Source organism: Drosophila rhopaloa, unplaced genomic scaffold (genome assembly GCF_018152115.1).
Source record: "Drosophila rhopaloa isolate 14029-0021.01 unplaced genomic scaffold, ASM1815211v1 contig_27, whole genome shotgun sequence".
NCBI classification, from domain to species: Eukaryota; Metazoa; Arthropoda; class Insecta; order Diptera; family Drosophilidae; genus Drosophila; species Drosophila rhopaloa.
Genome location: NW_025335120.1, coordinates 3,305 through 23,964, shown reverse-complemented (window position 1 = coordinate 23,964; position 20,660 = coordinate 3,305). Strand labels below are relative to the sequence as shown.

Sequence of the window (20,660 nt, the reverse complement as noted above, 5' to 3'; positions counted from 1 at the left end):
ATGGGCTATGTGGCTTGTGCTTGTCACAAACAACCTTGTGCCTGATAAAAGTCCCACCAAATACCAATCGAAAAAATACAAATTTTGAACTTTTTCGAGATAGGTTTTGTTTTATTTGATAAATAAGGGATTCGTTATTGTTGCTAACTTATTTTAAAATTGAGTTTAATAGTTTTTCGGTTTTTTAATGACAGTTGAATGGTTAGTGCTATTCCCTTAAACCTTGCACATTGTTCACATCCCAATGCCACACCCCTAAAGCGAATTATTTATTAAAATAAAATACATATTTACATATTTATTATAATTAGAAGACGGCAAAAGAAAAATTAATATGTCATCAAAAGTATTTTGTGGTCCTGAAAAGGACCGATTTGTACAAAGTATGCTAGCGCATTGGTCGCTAGTTGAGACCGTCTCAGCTTAAGCACGCTCACCGCGAATGCGACGGGCCAACTGGATGTCCTTGGGCATGATTGTTACACGCTTGGCATGAATGGCACACAAGTTGGTATCTTCAAAAAGGCCAACAAGATATGCTTCGCTAGCTTCCTGAAGAGCCATCACTGCCGAGCTCTGGAACCGCAAATCAGTCTTGAAGTCCTGAGCGATCTCACGCACCAGACGCTGGAAAGGCAGTTTGCGAATCAGCAGCTCGGTACTCTTCTGGTAGCGGCGGATCTCACGCAGGGCCACAGTTCCGGGGCGATAGCGATGGGGCTTCTTCACGCCTCCGGTGGCTGGGGCGCTCTTACGAGCGGCCTTGGTGGCCAGTTGTTTGCGTGGCGCCTTGCCACCAGTCGACTTGCGAGCGGTTTGCTTGGTACGAGCCATTTTCGATTTCTATGTTGATATTTATATTCACTGATGTTCACTTCGCGTCTGAAAACACAATAAACGGTTGCCGCGTTCGCTGCCTGCTTATATAGCAAAATGTGAAGGGTTGGAAAGAGAAAGAGGCAGAGGCCATCTCGTTTGACGAGCGAAGAGCGAGACGAATATATCGCTCGGACTCGCTCGGGTATCTATGGGTTTAGGTATAAATAGGGGCACGCCGAAAAATCGGAATTAGTTCTTTCGTGCAGTGTGTTAATAGTAGAAAAGTGAAAAAAGACTGGTCGCGGTAAAGGAGGCAAGGCTTGGGAAAAGGTGGCGCCAAGCGTCATCGCAAAGTGCTGCGTGATAACATCCAGGGTATTACGAAGCCAGCCATACGCCGTTTGGCTCGCCGTGGCGGTGTGAAGCGCATCTCCGGACTAATTTACGAGGAAACACGTGGCGTTCTGAAGGTGTTCCTGGAGAACGTTATCCGTGATGCCGTCACCTACACCGAACACGCCAAGAGGAAGACTGTCACAGCCATGGATGTCGTGTACGCCCTGAAGAGGCAAGGCCGCACCCTGTACGGTTTCGGCGCTTAAAAACAAGTACAGCTTGTACTTCATTCAGCAATCGGTCCTTTTCAGGACCACCACTACATCTCCACAGCAGACAAATTTTCAAAACATTTTACGCTTTTTTGTTTTATTGGCTGGGAACTCCAAATTGGGAGTGAACAAAATCGAAATATTTTGTTTTCACTGCGAGCATTCGTCAGTTTCTTAAACAGGTAGAAAAATGTGTTGTAAAACAATCACTTACAGACATGTATAAAAATGTTTTTTGTTCAGACTGTACTGTTTCAGATGCGAAAGCAGTCTGTCTGATAAAGTTATACAATAAAATTATTATTTAACTTCCCGAACATTTTTAAAACCAAAGATGCTGTGTTCACTAGATACATATTTTTTATTTGAAATACTTTTTGATGCCTGATGTTCTATTTGAAAATATTAACAATTATTTGGTAAAAACTTGGTCGTCCTGAAAAGGACGGTTGGGTATGTTTATGTACAAGTATGTAGTTGGCTCTGCTTTTGGAACGTTTAAGCCTTCTTCTCGGTCTTCTTGGGGAACAGAACAGCCTGGATATTGGGCAATACTCCACCCTGGGCAATGGTGACGCCGGAGAGCAGCTTGTTCAATTCTTCGTCGTTGCGAATGGCCAGCTGCAGATGACGCGGGATAATCCTAGTCTTCTTGTTGTCACGAGCAGCATTGCCAGCCAACTCGAGAACCTCGGCGGCCAGATATTCCATCACGGCAGCCAGGTAAACCGGAGCGCCGGCACCAACACGCTCGGCATAGTTGCCCTTGCGGAGCAGACGGTAAATACGGCCTACTGGGAACTGAAGACCAGCCCGGTTGGAGCGGGACTTTGCCTTTCCCTTCACTTTGCCACCTTTTCCACGACCAGACATTTTGCTTTATTTCACTTAGTTCACTTAACACACAAAAACGAATGCTCGAGAAAAATTGGTAGCCACATATTTATACTTTTTTGCCTGCCTGCGCGTTTAGTTAGGGGTGGGTGCCTTATACCTGAAAAGGTTGCTCGAAAAAAAGTATAAGCGTGAACGCGTTCCCGCTCCGTTATGATCAGTGAATTGTGTTTGTGAAATTAAAAGTGAACTGAAATAATGCCGCCGAAAACTAGTGGAAAGGCAGCTTCTGAGAAAAGCTCGATTTCTTAGAATTTCGAAATTCAATGAATTCAGATAGAGACTGAGAAACCAAAATAAATTAAAAAGAAAAATCGATACAGATAGTGACTGAATAAATATCGAATAAAAATATAAAATTTTCGACAAACAATCACAAAACGCGAAATGCCCCTTATACGGTAAACGCAAGAAATCAAAAAATAACCGATAGTGCCTTAACAAAGATGCAAACAAATATGCCAGCTAAAACTGACCCGGTAGTGCTTGCAGCCTCTGCTGACGAGCTTAGTGTTAGCACCAACCGAGAAATGGACTTCGAGGAAGCTTCTCAAAAACGTCAACGCAACGCCGAATCCTCGGCTGAAGACAGTCAAACCAGCTATGACACGAGCAGTGAAGAATCCTCCGTCTTCGACGAAGAGGAGGAAACTGATAAAAATGCTCCTATTACCCAATCTCAACTGAAGGGATTAATGGAGGAACTTGAGCTTCTTTGTCAGGAAAACCAACGCCTGAAGAACCAATTAATGCCCGAAACAAAAAAAAAAAAGTCGAAAACAACTATAAATGCATTAGCGCCTACCTATAACGCCAACGAATTCCCGTCTCTTCCGGACGGCTCGCAGCGACCACAAATCAACAAAAAGACGGTGAGCACCAGCAGCCGTCGCCACGACAACCTTAGGAATACCGGCAATGAAAAAGCCCATACAGGAAGGTCCCAAGGAGCCCAAAAGATGACTGCGTCGAAAAAACTGATTCCGCCCATAATTACTTATGTATGTTGCGCAATTCTAAGACAACAAGTTTTCCTTGAACATAATGAACAAAAACCTATTGCACATAAGGGTATTTTGCCTAGAGCACTACCTTCAGGCTAAAGAATTACTAACAGCAAAACAACTAATGTACTTTTCATACTCACCAAAGGAACTAAGAAAACACTCAAAGGTAATCAAAAAACTACCTCATGAGGTTTTTCACGTCGGCTTGAAAAACCTCATGAGGTAGTTTTTTGATTACCTTTGAGTGTTTTCTTAGTATACAAACGGCCCTTAAAGAAAGTTTGCCTCTTATTAAATCGATAACAGTAAAGACGTTTAAAAATAAATTCTGGTTAGTCCAAGTAGAAACAATTGAAGAAATGAAACAAGTTTTCCATCTTAAAACCTTGCTCAACTGCCGCATAGTGGTAGAGGGGCTAAAGAAAAACAAAAACGAAGTTAGACAATGTCACAACTGTCAAAGATACACCCATGTAGCCAGCAATTGTAATATGGGATATAGATGCGTTAAATGCACGGCTCCTCATGGTCCTGGCCAATGCGCAATAAAAGAGTCCGAAAATCCGTCCGATAAAACTGAAGCAAAATGTGTAAACTGCAAGGGGGCCCACTCTGCAAATGCAAAAGTCTGTCCAGTCCGAATCGCAGTTAAGGAAAAACAAATCAAAAACAGGAAAACCACAAATATCAAAATTGATCGCGTAATAAGCAAAGCAGAAAGCCTTTCACTCATCAGGGGAGAAAAGAGTTTCTCATCAACGAATGACAACAAACAGGCAGCAGCAAAAACCCACTGCAAAAAAATTACAGCCACAACAAAAATTAGCTACTACCAACAGTGAGCTTAATAAACATATGGAAAACAGATTAAGACAAACAAACCCTTTTGAATCCTTCAATAATGATACAATAGAAATTTTCGGCAACGACGTTATATCTTGCGTTGAAATCATGCATGGGGTGACTGAAAAATACACCGGAACTGCAAATCTCAGCGGATCTGAGCAGAAAAGACAGAAGCAGGAGATTATTCTAGACTTCCTATTTCAAATCTCGATGAATTAAATGTCTCATCTTAAATGCATCTTCCAAAATGTAAACTCTATCGTGTCCCTACAAAAAAGGAACGAACTAAACTCATTCTTAAATAAACATAGACCAGACGTCATGCTCATAGCTGAGCACCGTCTAAATCAAAAACACTTAATCACACTGTCCCATTATCAGTTTATTCGACAATTATCTAGAGCAACAGATACAAGAATAGAGCAAACGTCATGTTCTCCAAACTCAAAATCGAAGTTCCTCAGTTGCCATATGCCTAAAAAATGGAACAAAATACCAAAGAATAGAATTGGGACAATTGCGCTTTTTAGAAGCAACAGCCGTAGAACTAAACTACAATCTGTCAAATGGGTTATGTCATAACGTCGTTGTCGTATCACTTTACAAGCGGCCAAAAGATCCTTTGTGCACATCAGATCTAAACAAAATTATAGACTCCATTGCTAAAAAATCTCCCAACAGCCAAATATTAATAGGTTTGCGACTTAAATGCCAAGCATACAAGCTGGCATGTCCCAACGCATAGTTCATCACACATAAATAGCAGCGGAAAGATGCTTCACAATTGGCTTTTGGGGCAACCAAGCCTCGTTCTCTATCCCACGGAAGAACACTCCCGACAGAACCTAAATAATAGGCATTAGTCAATAGATTTTTTAAAATGTTCAAATGAACTTCCCGCCGATCTAGGTGATGGCTGTAAAGTCCTCAAAGACTTTGCATCAGACCACTTTGGTGTGGAACTAAAAATACGATTGGGAAGATTCCACCTGACACAGACGGACCCCAAGTGCATACACAATTTCAGAGAAATGAACGATCTCTTATGGAATACAATTATATTAAGAAACATAAGCCAGATCCCAAACAATAACAATCTAAGCTCAGCTGACATTGATGCACATATTGAACAACTCAATCGAGCGCTAGAACAGGCTCTAAACCCTTCGGCTGCCATCCCAAAAATTGTGTCTGACCAAACCAGAGCAATCAAAACTATTAGGCCCAGCCGCCTATTCCTAAACCTAATTAAAAATCGCCGAGCACTAAGACGCCTGCTCTTCAAGTGGCAAACAACCTTATCAACTAATAAAAAGTTGCAAATAAAACCACTTATAAGCAACCTTTCTATGCAAATAAACACTCACCTAAAAATAAGCCACCTAAAATTTGTAGAAAATCAAATTAAATATATTAAACCTCAAAACATAAGACTACAATTTTTGTCAAACAAAGGTTCAGAAAGCAAACTCCTAAGTTATGATATACACCTCACAGAAATAGAAAAGAATAATATAGATATACCCACGCCTGAAATCATACATTCCAAATTTGAAAAGGTCAATGCGCTAGCTTGGTCATTTGAACAGATACACAAGCAAAACGAAAACATGACATTGAGCTGTTCGTCTCTACAACAGCACACCAGCCATGTCAATAATTCAATAAACAACAATTTCGACGAAAACTCAAATAACAGGTCAAACATAGTAGACTTCAACAATAATCTCACTGCAGATGGTAACTGGAGAGAAGCCGACCAACTTGGTTTTACTAATGTCGAACAACTTCTTGATTGGATAAGAAACGCAAATGGGAAAAAGACACTAGGAACTGACTGTTCTAGCAACTTTCTCCTAAAAAAGTGTAACATGTTATTCCTTAGTCACTTTGCTAGGCTATTTAATCACTGTTATAACATAGAATATTTCCCCAATAGCTGGAAGTGCAGTAGAGTCATCCCGATTCCGAAAAACAAGCAAAAGCCAGATCGACTCCAAAGTTACAGGCCAATATCCATCCTTTTGGCTAAGCCAACTATTAGAAAAAATGTTATTGAGCCAAATAAAAAAGCACATGAATATAAATTCAATTCTCAAACCCTTCCAATTCGGATTTAGAGAAAATACATCCGTAAACCACTCCCTAGCAGTTGAAAATAACTTTATCTTTGGAAATCTAGCACAAAAACGGGCCACCATAGCATGTGGACTCGACTTCGAAAAAGACGAAATTTTCAACCTTAAATTTTTATAAACAACATCTCCGAAATAAAGATAAGATCAAAACTTAAATATCTAGGTATAACTTATGACCAAAAGCTAAACTTTTGCAGTCACATTGAAAATACACTTAAGAAGGCAAAGATGCAATTCCACCAAATTCATCATATATTCGGTCCTGTAATTAGCAGTGGGGCTGGACCCAACTCTCAACTAGTAAAAACTAAGTCATACATATATAAAAAAATTATACAACCAATCCTAGTCTACGGCCAAATAGGCTGGTTTAACCTGGACTCTAAAAACATAAACCATAGAACCATAGGCTCTGCTGCCAGAAACCCAGTCACTAGGCACTACATAAATAACAAGAAGCTTTATAAATTAACAAAAACTAAACGAATAGATATCCACACTTTCAACATAATAAAAAAGTTCCTACAAATAAACCAAAGTAATCAAAACCCATTAGTACTTGACAGCATAACACAAACTAGGTTACCAACCAATGTCAACCACTTAACAATAAAACACATTAATCGCCTTAAAGAAATAGGTATAATATATGATCTCAATATCGTTATCGTTGCTAAACTATTTTCAAGTTGAGTTTAATAGTTTTTCGATTTTTTAATGAGATTTTAATGGCTTGGCTATTCCCATACAATCTTGCTCCTATTTAAAATCGTATCAAGTCCCAATCAAAAGGAAAGTTTAAATTGTATTCTTTTTCGACATATTTTTTATTTTGCTTAATAGTTGTAGGATTCCCAAACGTTGCTGACTTATTTTCAGAGCGTGTTTTGCAGTTTTTCGATTTTTTAATGAGACTTGAATGGGCTATGTGGCTTGTGCTTGTCACAAACAACCTTGTGCCTGATAAAAGTCCCACCAAATACCAATCGAAAAAATACAAATTTTGAACTTTTTCGAGATAGGTTTTGTTTTATTTGATAAATAAGGGATTCGTTATTGTTGCTAACTTATTTTAAAATTGAGTTTAATAGTTTTTCGGTTTTTTAATGACAGTTGAATGGTTAGTGCTATTCCCTTAAACCTTGCACATTGTTCACATCCCAATGCCACACCCCCCTAAAGCAAATTATTTATTAAAATAAAATACATATTTACATATTTATTATAATTAGAAGACGGCAAAAGAAAAATTAATATCTCATCGAAAGTATTTTGTGGTCCTGAAAAGGACCGATTTGTACAAAGTATGCTAGCGCATTGGTCGCTAGTTGAGACCGTCTCAGCTTAAGCACGCTCACCGCGAATGCGACGGGCCAACTGGATGTCCTTGGGCATGATTGTTACACGCTTGGCATGAATGGCACACAAGTTGGTATCTTCAAAAAGGCCAACAAGATATGCTTCGCTAGCTTCCTGAAGAGCCATCACTGCCGAGCTCTGGAACCGCAAATCAGTCTTGAAGTCCTGAGCGATCTCACGCACCAGACGCTGGAAAGGCAGTTTGCGAATCAGCAGCTCGGTACTCTTCTGGTAGCGACGGATCTCACGCAGGGCCACAGTTCCGGGGCGATAGCGATGGGGCTTCTTCACGCCTCCGGTGGCTGGGGCGCTCTTACGAGCCGCCTTGGTGGCCAGTTGTTTGCGTGGCGCCTTGCCACCAGTCGACTTGCGAGCGGTTTGCTTGGTACGAGCCATTTTCGATTTCTATGTTGATATTTATATTCACTGATGTTCACTTCGCGTCTGAAAACACAATAAACGGTTGCCGCGTTCGCTGCCTGCTTATATAGCAAAATGTGAAGGGTTGGAAAGAGAAAGAGGCAGAGGCCATCTCGTTTGACGAGCGAAGAGACGAATATATCGCTCGGACTCGCTCGGACTCGCTCGGGTATCTATGGGTTTAGGTATAAATAGGGGCACGCCGAAAAATCGGAATTAGTTAATAGTAGAAAAGTGAAAAAAGACTGGTCGCGGTAAAGGAGGCAAAGGCTTGGGAAAAGGTGGCGCCAAGCGTCATCGCAAAGTGCTGCGTGATAACATCCAGGGTATTACGAAGCCAGCCATACGCCGTTTGGCTCGCCGTGGCGGTGTGAAGCGCATCTCCGGACTAATTTACGAGGAAACACGTGGTGTTCTGAAGGTGTTCCTGGAGAACGTTATCCGTGATGCCGTCACCTACACCGAACACGCCAAGAGGAAGACTGTCACAGCCATGGATGTCGTGTACGCCCTGAAGAGGCAAGGCCGCACCCTGTACGGTTTCGGCGCTTAAAAACAAGTACAGCTTGTACTTCATTCAGCAATCGGTCCTTTTCAGGACCACCACTACATCTCCAAAGCAGACAAATTTTCAAAACATTTTACGCTTTTTTGTTTTATTGGCTGGGAACTCCAAATTGTTAGTGAACAAAATCGAAATATTTAGTTTTCACCGCGAGCATTCGTCAGTTTCTCAAACAGGTAGAAAAATGTGTTGTAAAACAATCACTTACAGACATGTATAAAAATGTTTTTTGTTCAGACTGTACTGTTTCAGATGCGAAAGCAGTCTGTCTGATAAAATTATACAATAAAATTCTTATTTAACTTCCCGAACATTTTTAAAACCCAAGATGCTGTGTTCACTAGATACATATTTTTTATTTGAAATACTTTTTGATGCCTGATGTTCTATTTGAAAATATTAACAATTCTTTGGTAAAAACTTGGTCGTCCTGAAAAGGACGGTTGGGTATGTTTATGTACAAGTATGTAGTTGGCTCTGCTTTTGGAACGTTTAAGCCTTCTTCTCGGTCTTCTTGGGGAACAGAACAGCCTGGATATTGGGCAATACTCCACCCTGGGCAATGGTGACGCCGGAGAGCAGCTTGTTCAATTCTTCGTCGTTGCGAATGGCCAGCTGCAGATGACGCGGGATAATCCTAGTCTTCTTGTTGTCACGAGCAGCATTGCCAGCCAACTCGAGAACCTCGGCGGCCAGATATTCCATCACGGCAGCCAGGTAAACCGGAGCGCCGGCACCAACACGCTCGGCATAGTTGCCCTTGCGGAGCAGACGGTGAATACGGCCCACTGGGAACTGAAGACCAGCCCGGTTGGAGCGGAACTTTGACTTTCCCTTCACTTTGCCACCTTTTCCACGACCAGACATTTTGCTTTATTTCACTTAGTTCACTTAACACACAAAAACGAATGCTCGAGAAAAATTGGTAGCCACATATTTATACTTTTTTGCCTGCCTGCGCGTTCAGTTAGGGGTGGGTGCCTTATACCTGAAAAGGTTGCTCGAAAAAAAGTATAACCGTGAACGCGTTCCCGCTCTTATGATCAGTGAATTGTGTTTGTGAAATTAAAAGTGAACTGAAATAATGCCGCCGAAAACTAGTGGAAAGGCAGCTTCTGAGAAAAGCTCGATTTCTTAGAATTTCGAAATTCACAGAATTCAGATAGAGACTGAGAAACCAAAATAAATTAAAAAGAAAAATCGATACAGATTTTGACTGGAATAAATATCGATTGCAACCTGGATCCCTCTGTGGTCAAAGAATGTGAGGAGCAGCCGGCCTATGCCGTTGCATTAAACGAAAATACAAATAAAATAAAAAGTATTAAAAATATAAAATTTTCGACAAACAATCACAAAACGCGAAATGCCCCTTATACGGTAAACGCAAGAAATCAAAAAATAACCGATAGTGCCTTAACAAAGATGCAAACAAATATGCCAGCTAAAACTGACCCGGTAGTGCTTGCAGCCTCTGCTGACGAGCTTAGTGTTAGCACCAACCGAGAAATGGACTTCGAGGAAGCTTCTCAAAAACGTCAACGCAACGCCGAATCCTCGGCTGAAGACAGTCAACCCAGCTATGACACGAGCAGTGAAGAATCCTCCGTCTTCGACGAAGAGGAGGAAACTGATAAAAATACTCCTATTACCCAATCACAACTGAAGGGATTAATGGAGGAACTTGAGCTTCTACGTCAGGAATACCAACGCCTGAAGAACCAATTAATGCCCGAAAACAACAACAGCCTCGGGGCAATAAAAAAAAAGTCGAAAACAACTATAAATGCATCAGCGCCTACCTATAACGCCAATGAATTCCCGTCTCTTCCGGACGGCTCGCAGCGACCAAAAATCAACAAAAAGACGGTGAGCACCAGCAGCCCTCGCCACGACAACCTTAGGAATACCGGCATGAAACAGCCCAAACAGGAAGGTCCCAAGGAGCCCAAAAGATGACTGCGTCGAAAAAACTGATTCCACCCATAATTGTAGTATATACGAATGCTTGCAGTATGTGCGCAATTCTATTAAAGACAACAAGTTTTCCTTGAACATAATGAACAAAAACCTATTGCACATAAGGGTATTTTGCCTAGAGCACTACCTTCAGGCTAAAGAATTACTAACAGCAAAACAACTAATGTACTTTTCATACTCACCAAAGGAACTAAGAAAACACTCAAAGGTAATCAAAAAACTACCTCATGAGGTTTTTCAAGCCGACGATATACAAACGGCCCTTAAAGAAAGTTTGCCTCTTATTAAATCGATAACAGTAAAGACGTTTAAAAATAAATTCTGGTTAGTCCAAGTAGAAACCATTGAAGAAATGAAACAAGTTTTCCATCTTAAAACCTTGCTCAACTGCCGCATAGTGGTAGAGGGGCTAAAGAAAAACAAAAACGAAGTTAGACAATGTCACAACTGTCAAAGTTACACCCATGTAGGCAGCAATTGCAATATGGGATATAGATGCGTTAAATGCACGGCTCCTCATGGTCCTGGCCAATGCGCAATAAAAGAGTCCGAAAATCCGTCCGATAAAACTGAAGCAAAATGTGTAAACTGCAAGGGGGCCCACACTGCAAATGCAAAAGTCTGTCCAGTCCGAATCGCAGTTAAGGAAAAACAAATCAAAAACAGGAAAACCACAAATATCAAAATTGATCGCGTAAAAAGCAAAGCAGAAAAGTCAATAAAACTGAACAAAATTAAACGCAAGCCACCTCAAATCAAAAGCTGTCAAAAAACAAATCAAAAACAGGAAAACCACAAATATCAAAATTGATCGCGTAATAAGCAAAGCAGAAAGCCTTTCACTCATCAGGGGAGAAAAGAGTTTCTCATCAACGAATGACAACAAACAGGCAGCAGCAAAACCCACTGCAAAAAAAGTACAGCCACAACAAAAAGTAGCTACTACCAACAGTGAGCTTAATAAACATATGGAAAACAGATTAAGACAAACAAACCCTTTTGAATCCTTCAATAATGATACAATAGAAATTTTCGGCAACGACGTTATATCTTGCGTTGAAATCATGCAAGGGGTGACTGAAAAATACACCGGAACTGCAAATCTCAGCGGATCTGAGCAGAAAAGACAGAAGCAGGAGATTATTCTAGACTTCCTATTTCAAATCTCGATGAATTAAATGTCTCATCTTAAATGCATCTTCCAAAATGTAAACTCTATCGTGTCCCTACGAAAAAAGGAACGAACTAAACTCATTCTTAAATAAACATAGACCAGACGTCATGCTCATAGCTGAGCACCGTCTAAATCAAAAACACTTAATCACACTGTCCCATTATCAGTTTATTCGACAATTATCTAGAGCAACAGATACAAGAATAGAGCAAACGTCATGTTCTCCAAACTCAAAATCGAAGTTCCTCAGTTGCCATATGCCTAAAAAATGGAACAAAATACCAAAGAATAGAATTGAGGACAATTGCGCTTTTTAGAAGCAACAGCCGTAGAACTAAACTACAATCTGTCAAATGGGTTATGTCATAACGTCGTTGTCGTATCACTTTACAAGCGGCCAAAAGATCCTTTGTGCACATCAGATCTTAACAAAATTATAGACTCCATTGCTAAAATATTAATAGGTTTGCGACTTAAATGCCAAGCATACAAGCTGGCATGTCCCAACGCATAGTTCATCACACATAAATAGCAGCGGAAAGATGCTTCACAATTGGCTTTTGGGGCAACCAAGCCTCGTTCTCTATCCCACGGAAGAACACTCCCGACAGAACCTAAATAATAGGCATTAGTCAATAGATTTTTTCATATGTTCAAATGAACTTCCCGCCGATCTAGGTGATGGCTGTAAAGTCCTCAAAGACTTTGCATCAGACCACTTTGGTGTGGAACTAAAAATACGATTGGGAAGATTCCACCTGACACAGACGGACCCCAAGTGCATACACAATTTCAGAGAAATTAACGATCTCTTATGGAATACAATTATATTAAGAAACATAAGCCAGATCCCAAACAATAACAATCTAAGCTCAGCTGACATTGATGCACATATTGAACAATTCAATAGAGCGCTAGAACAGGCTCTAAACTCTTCGGCTGCCATCCCAAAAATTGTGTCTGACCCAACCAGAGCAATCAAAACCATTAGGCCCAGCCGCCTATGCCTAAACCTAATTAAAAATCGCCGAGCACTAAGACGTCTGCTCTTCAAACGGCAAACAACCTTACCAGCTAATAAAAAGTTGCAAATAAAACAACTTATAAGCAACCTTTCTATGCAAATAAACACTCACCTAAAAATAAGCCAACTAAAATTTGTAGAAAATCAAATTAAATATATTAAACCTCAAAACATAAGCCTAAAATTTTTGTCAAACAAAGGTTCAGAAAGCAAACTCCTAAGTTATGATATACACCCCACAGAAATAGAAAAGAATAATATAGATATACCCACGCCTGAAATCATACATTCCAAATTTGAAAAGGTTAATGCGCTAGCTTGGTCATTTGAACAGATACACAAACAAAACGAAAACATGACATTGAGCCGTTCGTCTCTACAACAGCACACCAGCCATGTCAATAATTCAATAAACAACAATTTCGACGAAAACTCAAGTAACAGGTCAAACATAGTAGACTTCAACAATAATCTCACTGCAGATAGTAACTGGAGAGAAGCCGACCAACTTGGTTTTACTAATGTCGAACAACTTCTTGATTGGATAAGAAACACTAGGAACTGACTGTTCTAGCAACTTTCTCCTAAAAAATTGTAACAGTTATAACATAGAATATTTCCCCAATAGCTGGAAGTGCAGTAGAGTCATCCCGATTCCGAAAAACAAGCAAAAGCCAGATCGACTCCAAAGTTACAGGCCAATATCCATCCTCTTGGCTATAAGCCAACTATTAGAAAAAATGTTATTGAGCCAAATAAAAAAGCACATGAATATAAATTCAATTCTCAAACCCTTCCAATTCGGATTTAGAGAAAATACATCCGTAAACCACTCCCTAGCAGTTGAAAATAACTTTATCTTTGGAAACCTAGCACAAAAACGGGCCACCATAGTATGTGGACTCGACTTCGAAAAAGCCTTTGATACCGTGTGGACAAACGGGTTAATCTATAAGATGTCCCAAACATTCAACTTTAACTCAAACCTTACAAGGATCCTACATAGCTATCTTACGCAAAGATCATTTTTCGTCTGCAGCCCCGATGGTGCAGAACGCTCAATAATACGAAAAATAACAGCAGGTGTTCCTCAGGGATCAATTCTAGCTCCTACACTATATAATGTTTATCTAGGTGATATACCCGATCCCCAAATAGACCCAAACTCATCCTCAACTGCTCGCATTCAACCATTAATATATGCGGACGATATACTCCTTCTCGCTTCAGGAGCCAGAATCGCAAATGCAGAAACGGACCTTAATTCGTATCTCGATCAATTAGGCACATATTTCAAAAAATGGCGCTTAAAGTTAAATACGAATAAATGTGAAGGCTGTATTCTCAAAAGGACAAAATCAAAATGACATATACAAAAACGCACGAAATTTTCAACCTAAAATTTTTATAAACAACACCGAAATAAAGATAAGATCAAAACTTAAATATCTAGGTATAACTTATGACCAAAAGCTAAACTTTAGCAGTCACTTAAGACACTTACACTTAAGAAGGCAAAGATGCAATTCCACCAAATTCATCATATATTCGGTCCTTTAATTAGCAGTGGGGCTGGACCCAACTCTCAACTAGTAAAAACTATGTCATGCCTATATATAAAAAAAGAGAGAACAAGTGGGCACATCAGAACCCGTACCAGGTAAAGGGAGGGAGATGAGAAGAAACTTGATCACCAAACTTTTAACGAATGGTCCGATTTGAAAAAGTTCTCTACATTTCGATAGGTATTGATAAACACAAAAAACGCATTTTACTTTCCGAAATATTTAAATTTTCAAATCGTATATAAGCGATTTTGGGCGTTAAAGGGGCGTGGCACCTTTTGAAACAAACTTCGCTGCGTAGGAACTCCTAGAATCGCATGCAAAATGCCAATCTTCAGCTTATAGTTTCCGAGATCTCAGCGTTCATACGGACAGACAGACGGACAGACGGACAGACAAACAGATGGACATGGCATATCGACTCGGCTAGTGACCCTGATCAAGAATATAATACTTTATAGGGTCGGAAACCCCTTCTAGCTGTTACATACTTTTGCACGAAAATATAGGCTGGTTTACCCTGCGACTAACGGGTAAAAACATGGAACCAACTTGCGCCTGTTCGGAAATAGGCTGGTTTAACCTGGACTCTAAAAACATAAACCATAGAACCATAGGCTCTGCTGCCAGAAACCCAGTCACTAGGCACTACATAAATAACAAGAAGCTTTATAAATTAACAAAAACTAAACGAATAGATATCCACACTTTCAACATAATACAAAAGTTCCTGCAAATAAACCAAAGTAATCAAAACCCATTAGTACTTGTCAGCATAACACAAACTAGGTTACCAGCCAATGTCAACCACTTAACAATAAAACACATTAATCGCCTTAAAGAAATAGGTATAATATATGATCTCAATAAAAACCTAATCTTCTACCACAGAAGACGACAGTCATTAAATCCATCTGAATTAATATACAATATAAATCAATAACCTTGTTGTCTTTATGAGAATTGCGCAACATACTTTATCTCCCCTATGTATATATCCTTCCTCACCCAACCCCCTGTAAATACTCCCCCACATATGTTTAATTAGTCTATAAGTTGCAAAACAATTAAAATACAAAACAACGTAATTTAGGTTTTTTCTCCTTCAGAGCCTTTCCTAAACAATATAAAAATTCACATTAATTAAAAACCAAATTAAAAACAAACTGTAAAACTAAGATAAGAAACTCATTTACCATACAAAATTAAACGATACTTAAGCCTTGATAAGCGAATAAGCATAAGGCAAAATATAAATAATTAGATAAGTAAACTTGAACTTTGTCAACCAAGTATGTACTATAAGTTAAGGTCTTACAAATGTATTACCTCCCACCATTACGACAATAAATCTGAATCTGAATCTGAATCTCCGTTATGATCAGTGAATTGTGTTTGTGAAATTAAAAGTGAACTGAAATAATGCCGCCGAAAACTAGTGGAAAGGCAGCCAAGAAGGCTGGCAAGGCTCAGAAGAACATCACCAAGACCGACAAGAAGAAGAAGCGCAAGAGGAAGGAGAGCTATGCCATCTACATCTACAAGGTTCTGATGCAGGTCCACCCTGACACCGGCATTTCGTCGAAGGCGATGAGCATCATGAACAGCTTTGTGAATGACATCTTCGAGCGTATTGCTGCAGAGGCTTCTCGTCTGTCCCACTACAACAAACGGTCGACCATCACAAGTCGGGAAATCCAAACGGTTGTTCGCCTGCTTCTGCCCGGAGATATAGTCCAGTTTGATCTTTGTATCTTTCAAAACTAAAGTGTTTTAAATGATAAATTTGCTGCGTTTGCTGAATGATAGATCCAAAACGGCCGCTTTTCAGGGCCACAACATATATTACCAAAGAAACTAAATTTTGAAACCATTCGCAATACAATATAAAATAATCAAAATAGTCCAGTTTGATCTCTGTATCTTTCAAAACTAAAGTGTTTTAAATGATAAATTTATTCGATTGCTGAATGCTTTAAAATAATTTCGGCAGTGCTTTTATGTCGACAGCCTTCTTGCTCTTGGGCTTTTTGTCGGAACATTGGCGGCCTTCTTGGAAGGGCTCCGGTCTACTTAAAGGCAATCTTCCTGCTTTTGACTTTCTTCTCAGCAGACGCAACCTTTGGCTTGGGATCCTTAGGTACAGGTACCGTACAGTTTAAATAAACCAGACGCCCCTTTCTCTTTGTTTGGATCAGTTTCCCATTGACAGATTTCAAATACTTCTTAATGAATGGAGCCAATTTCTGGGCATCGCATTTGTAGGTGGCTGTGATATATTTCTTGATTGCCAGAAGCGATGAGCCGCCACGTTCCTTCAAATTCTTAATGGAAGCGTCCACCATTTGCTGAGTTGGCGGGTACTATGGCGGTGCAGTGGGCTTCTTTGCCTTTGTGCCAGCGGATCCAGATGCCTTTTTGGCAGCCACCTTCTTCTCAACTGGCGCTGGTGGGGCAGCCACTGGGGACGCGGCCATTGCAACTGCAGATTCAGACATTTTTGATCACTTAAATACACTTTGTTGTTTAGAAAAATGCGCGCGCGCTTGCTGCCGACCTCCTTCATACGTATGAGAATCGAGGAGGAGAGCACTTCTACTAAGGGTCTGACATCTTTCATTTGCTGTGCTGATGTCTGCTTGAAGTCCAAACTTATTTTCTTGTTTTTAGTGTTTTTCTATACGAACTTAAATGTTTCATGAAGCACTTTGCATTTATGAAAATGTAATATCTTGTTTCGTTGGCCTTTTATCGCTGAATAAACTTGAATATTGTCATTTGTAACTTGAGCAATTTATTTAAAAACCTATTTTAAAATTAGAAAATATTAGAAAATATTTGTACGATTCTTAATACAAAATGAAATTTGAACTTTTTACTTTAGGAAATATTGAAAATTTAATCCGTTTTCATTAATTAAGATATTTTATTACTTGTTCCAATTTGAGCCCAGTCGACATAAAAAGTTTGCTTTCAGGGTACATTCGGTCATAGTTTTCGAGATGAAAAAAATATAAAAGTTTCAAAATGTTATAGTTATTTAAGATTTTCTTAAACAAATCATTTGCATGTTTTGACCGACTTAATTTTTTATTAATGTTTATGATAGTTTGTCCAAAATAGGCAAATTTGGCTTGGCTATTCCCATACAATCTTGCTCCTATTATAAATCATACCAAGTCCCAATCAAAAGAAAAATATAAAGTGTATTGTTTTTGACATATTTTTTATTTTGTTTAATAATTATGGGATTCCCCAACAATGCTGACTTATTTTTAGAGTGTGTTTTATAGTTTTTTAATTTATTAATTAGATTGGAATATGCCATGTGGGTTGTGCTTGTCCCATACAACCTTGTGCCTGATAAAAGTCCCACCAAATACCAATCGAAAAAAAATACGAATTCGAACTTTTTCGAGATAGGTTTTGTTTTATTTAATAAATAAGGGATTCGTTATCGTTGCTAAACTATTTTCAAGTTGAGTTTAATAGCTTTTCGATTTTTTAATGAGATTTGAATGGCTTGGCTATTCCCATACAATCTTGCTCCTATTTAAAATCGTACCAAGTCCCAATCAAAAAAAAATATAAATTGTATTGATTTTTGACATCTTTTTTATTTGTTTAATAGTTAAGAGATTCCTAAACGTTGCTAACTTATTTTTAGAGTATGTTTTGCAGTTTTTCGATTTTTTAAAGAGATTTGAATACGCCATGTTGGTGGTGCTTGTCCCATACAACCTTGTGCCTGATAAAAGTCCCACCAAATACCAATCGAAAAACAAGAAAGGAAAGCTAACTTCGGGCGGAGCCGAAGTTGATATACCCTTGCAGAATATTTTATAAATTATATTGTCCAAAATTATTCATATTCATTATTATATAATACTCATAAAATGTCCCAACTTCCTAACTTTAAAAAGACCAAAGTTATGTCATTTCCAATCGTTCAGTTATATGGCAGCTATAAGATATAGTCAGCCGATCCTTATGAAATTTGGTAGGTCGGATTGATTGGCCAAAAATAAAACCCATAGAAAATCCCAACTTCCTAACTTTACAAACACCAAAGCTATGGCATTTCCGATCAATCAGTTATATGGCGGCTATAGGATATAGTCGTCCGATCCCTATGAAATTTGGTAGGTCGGATTGATTAGCCAAAAATAAAATCCATAGAAAATCCCAACTTCCTAACTTTAAAAACACCAAAGTTATGGCTTTTCCGATCGTTCAGTTGTATGACAGCTATATGATATAGTGGCCCGATCCGGCTCGTTCCGACTTATATACTACCTGCAATAGAAAGACAACTTTTGGGAAAGTTTCAAGCAGATAGCTTTAAAACTGAGGGACTAGTTTGCGTAGAAACGGACGGACAGACGGACAGACGGACAGACGGACATGGCTAGATCGACTCTTCTGGTGATGCTGATCAAGAATATATATACTTTATAGGGTCGGAAATGTCTCCTTCACTGCGTTGCAAACTTTTGACTGAAATTATAATACCCTCTGCAAGGGTATAAAAATACGAATTCGAACTTTTTCGAGATAGGTTTTGTTTTATTTAATAAATAAAGGATTCGTTATTGTTGCTAACTTATTTTAAAATTGAGATTAATAGTTTTTTGGTTTTTTAATGACAGTTGAATGGTTAGTGCTATTCCCTTCAAACCTTGCACATTGTTCACATCCCAATGCCACACCCCCCTAAAGCGAATTATTTATTAAAATAAAATACATATTTATATATTTATTATAATTAGAAGACGCCAAAAGAAAAATTAATATCTCATCGAAAGTATTTTGTGGTCCTGAAAAGGACCGATTTGTACAAAGTATGCTGGCGCATTGGTCGCTAGTTGAGACCGTCTCAGCTTAAGCACGCTCACCGCGAATGCGACGGGCCAACTGGATGTCCTTGGGCATGATTGTTACACGCTTGGCATGAATGGCACACAAGTTGGTATCTTCAAAAAGGCCAACAAGATATGCTTCGCTAGCTTCCTGAAGAGCCATCACTGCCGAGCTCTGGAACCGCAAATCAGTCTTGAAGTCCTGAGCCATCTCACGCACCAGGCGCTGGAAAGGCAGTTTGCGAATCAGCAGCTCGGTACTCTTCTGGTAGCGACGGATCTCACGCAGGGCCACAGTTCCGGGGCGACAGCAATGGGGCTTCTTCACGCCTCCGGTGGCTGGGGCGCTCTTACGAGCGGCCTTGGTGGCCAGTTGTTTGCGTGGCGCCTTGCCACCAGTCGACTTGAGAGCGGTTTGCTTGGTACGAGCCATTTTCGATTTCTATGTTGATATTTATATTCAAAAACCGTGTTAAACCGTCGTCTCATGCAGACGTGTATTTATTGTGCTCCGGGAAAAAGTATTCAATACTAATAATTCAATGACTGTTTATATTGATTGGTCATTTAATTAATATAAAACTTAACACTTAAAACTCTAATTAACCTTACCACGAATACAATGAGTCTGAACGACGTTCGCACACAACGTCAACGTGAGCAGGACGAGAGACGGCTCTCAATACAAAGAAATAACGCGTACTTCTCTTTTAAAGCAACCGAAAATAATGCAAGCTTCGATCAAGCGCGGGCAATTACCCCCAACTTGACCGAGTTCTTAAACGTAGCGAGCGAGAGAGCGCGTTCTTGCTCCCCCTCGCTACCATCGACGTGCTCCAATGCAGGTATGCAATAACCTAAGCTCATCAGCAGTAACTAGCACCGCAATTTCTTTAACAACGTCAACTTTAACTACAACAACTGCAACCGTATCGACTGCGCGCTTAATGACATCATCAGCTAGCAGCGCAAATATTAATACGTCTGCCGCTGCGCTGCCCCAAAAACAGAACAAAACCAATGAATGTGCTAAGCCGGCTGTGCAGACTGGTATGGATCGCTACATCCAAATCAAAAGGAAGCTGAGCCCTCTAAATTCTCAACGCAAAATAACCCGTAACAATGCTAGCCTAGCTGGAATAGAAACGCCCACGAACTCAAACCGATTTAAAATCTTGGAAGACGCCTATGACGTTGAGGCGGCCGAATCCACTGAAGTCGAGAAAAGGAAGCCAAAACCTCCGCCTATTTATATTCGAGAAAAAAGTTCCAATGTTCTTGTCAACAAAATTATCGAGCTTATTGGAAAGGATAACTTCCACATAATACCTCTAGTAAAGGGCAACATCCAGGAAACAAAGGTTCAAATGAAGTCTGAAGATAATTACAGAGTATTATCGAA

The 20,660-nt window shown here is 39.6% G+C and overlaps 6 protein-coding genes and 1 pseudogene across 6 annotated transcripts; 2 read left to right on the top strand and 5 right to left on the bottom strand.

Annotated features, from left to right (window-relative positions):
- Window positions 1-278: 278 nt before the first annotated feature.
- Window positions 279-8,108, bottom strand: LOC123037940. Its single transcript, XM_044460808.1, has 4 exons — window positions 7,659-8,108; window positions 1,983-2,281; window positions 1,266-1,400; window positions 279-843 (listed from the first exon to the last, which is right to left on the bottom strand). The coding sequence occupies exons 1-4, from the start codon at window positions 8,065-8,067 to the stop codon at window positions 424-426; spliced, it is 1,263 nt and encodes a 420-aa protein (XP_044316743.1). The 5' UTR covers window positions 8,068-8,108; the 3' UTR covers window positions 279-423.
- LOC123037942 (histone H2A-like) lies at window positions 1,855-2,355 on the bottom strand. Its single transcript, XM_044460810.1, has one exon. The coding sequence runs from the start codon at window positions 2,298-2,300 to the stop codon at window positions 1,926-1,928; it is 375 nt and encodes a 124-aa protein (XP_044316745.1). The 5' UTR covers window positions 2,301-2,355; the 3' UTR covers window positions 1,855-1,925.
- Window positions 8,109-8,266: 158 nt separating the features above from the next.
- LOC123037939 (histone H4-like) lies at window positions 8,267-8,644 on the top strand. Its single transcript, XM_044460807.1, has 2 exons — window positions 8,267-8,276; window positions 8,352-8,644. Exons 1-2 carry the CDS (start codon window positions 8,267-8,269, stop codon window positions 8,642-8,644), a joined length of 303 nt encoding a protein of 100 aa, XP_044316742.1.
- A 433-nt stretch (window positions 8,645-9,077) lies between these two features.
- Window positions 9,078-9,538, bottom strand: LOC108039255 (histone H2A-like). Its single transcript, XM_044460809.1, has one exon. The coding sequence runs from the start codon at window positions 9,521-9,523 to the stop codon at window positions 9,149-9,151; it is 375 nt and encodes a 124-aa protein (XP_044316744.1). The 5' UTR covers window positions 9,524-9,538; the 3' UTR covers window positions 9,078-9,148.
- A 6,241-nt stretch (window positions 9,539-15,779) lies between these two features.
- LOC108038670 (histone H2B) lies at window positions 15,780-16,166 on the top strand. The gene has a single exon (XM_017115499.2). It carries the CDS (start codon window positions 15,822-15,824, stop codon window positions 16,164-16,166), a length of 345 nt encoding a protein of 114 aa, XP_016970988.2. The 5' UTR covers window positions 15,780-15,821.
- A 208-nt stretch (window positions 16,167-16,374) lies between these two features.
- LOC123037943 lies at window positions 16,375-16,897 on the bottom strand (annotated as a pseudogene).
- A 2,319-nt stretch (window positions 16,898-19,216) lies between these two features.
- LOC108039023 (histone H3-like) lies at window positions 19,217-19,691 on the bottom strand. Its single transcript, XM_044460806.1, has one exon. The coding sequence runs from the start codon at window positions 19,689-19,691 to the stop codon at window positions 19,281-19,283; it is 411 nt and encodes a 136-aa protein (XP_044316741.1). The 3' UTR covers window positions 19,217-19,280.
- Window positions 19,692-20,660: the final 969 nt, after the last annotated feature.

Coding starts and splice junctions, on each gene's coding strand:
- LOC108038670 (XM_017115499.2), top strand. CDS start 15,822: ATGCCGCCGAAAACTAGTGGAAAGGCAGCCAAGAAGGCTGGCAAGGCT.
- LOC108039023 (XM_044460806.1), bottom strand. CDS start 19,691: ATGGCTCGTACCAAGCAAACCGCTCTCAAGTCGACTGGTGGCAAGGCG.
- LOC123037942 (XM_044460810.1), bottom strand. CDS start 2,300: ATGTCTGGTCGTGGAAAAGGTGGCAAAGTGAAGGGAAAGGCAAAGTCC.
- LOC123037940 (XM_044460808.1), bottom strand. CDS start 8,067: ATGGCTCGTACCAAGCAAACCGCTCGCAAGTCGACTGGTGGCAAGGCG. Junction 1,401..1,982: donor TCACCATTGCCCAGGGTGGA/GTATTGCCCAAT, acceptor GAAACCGTACAG/GGTGCGGCCTTGCCTCTTCA. Junction 844..1,265: donor AGAACGCCACGTGTTTCCTC/GTAAATTAGTCC, acceptor ATATCAACATAG/AAATCGAAAATGGCTCGTAC.
- LOC108039255 (XM_044460809.1), bottom strand. CDS start 9,523: ATGTCTGGTCGTGGAAAAGGTGGCAAAGTGAAGGGAAAGTCAAAGTTC.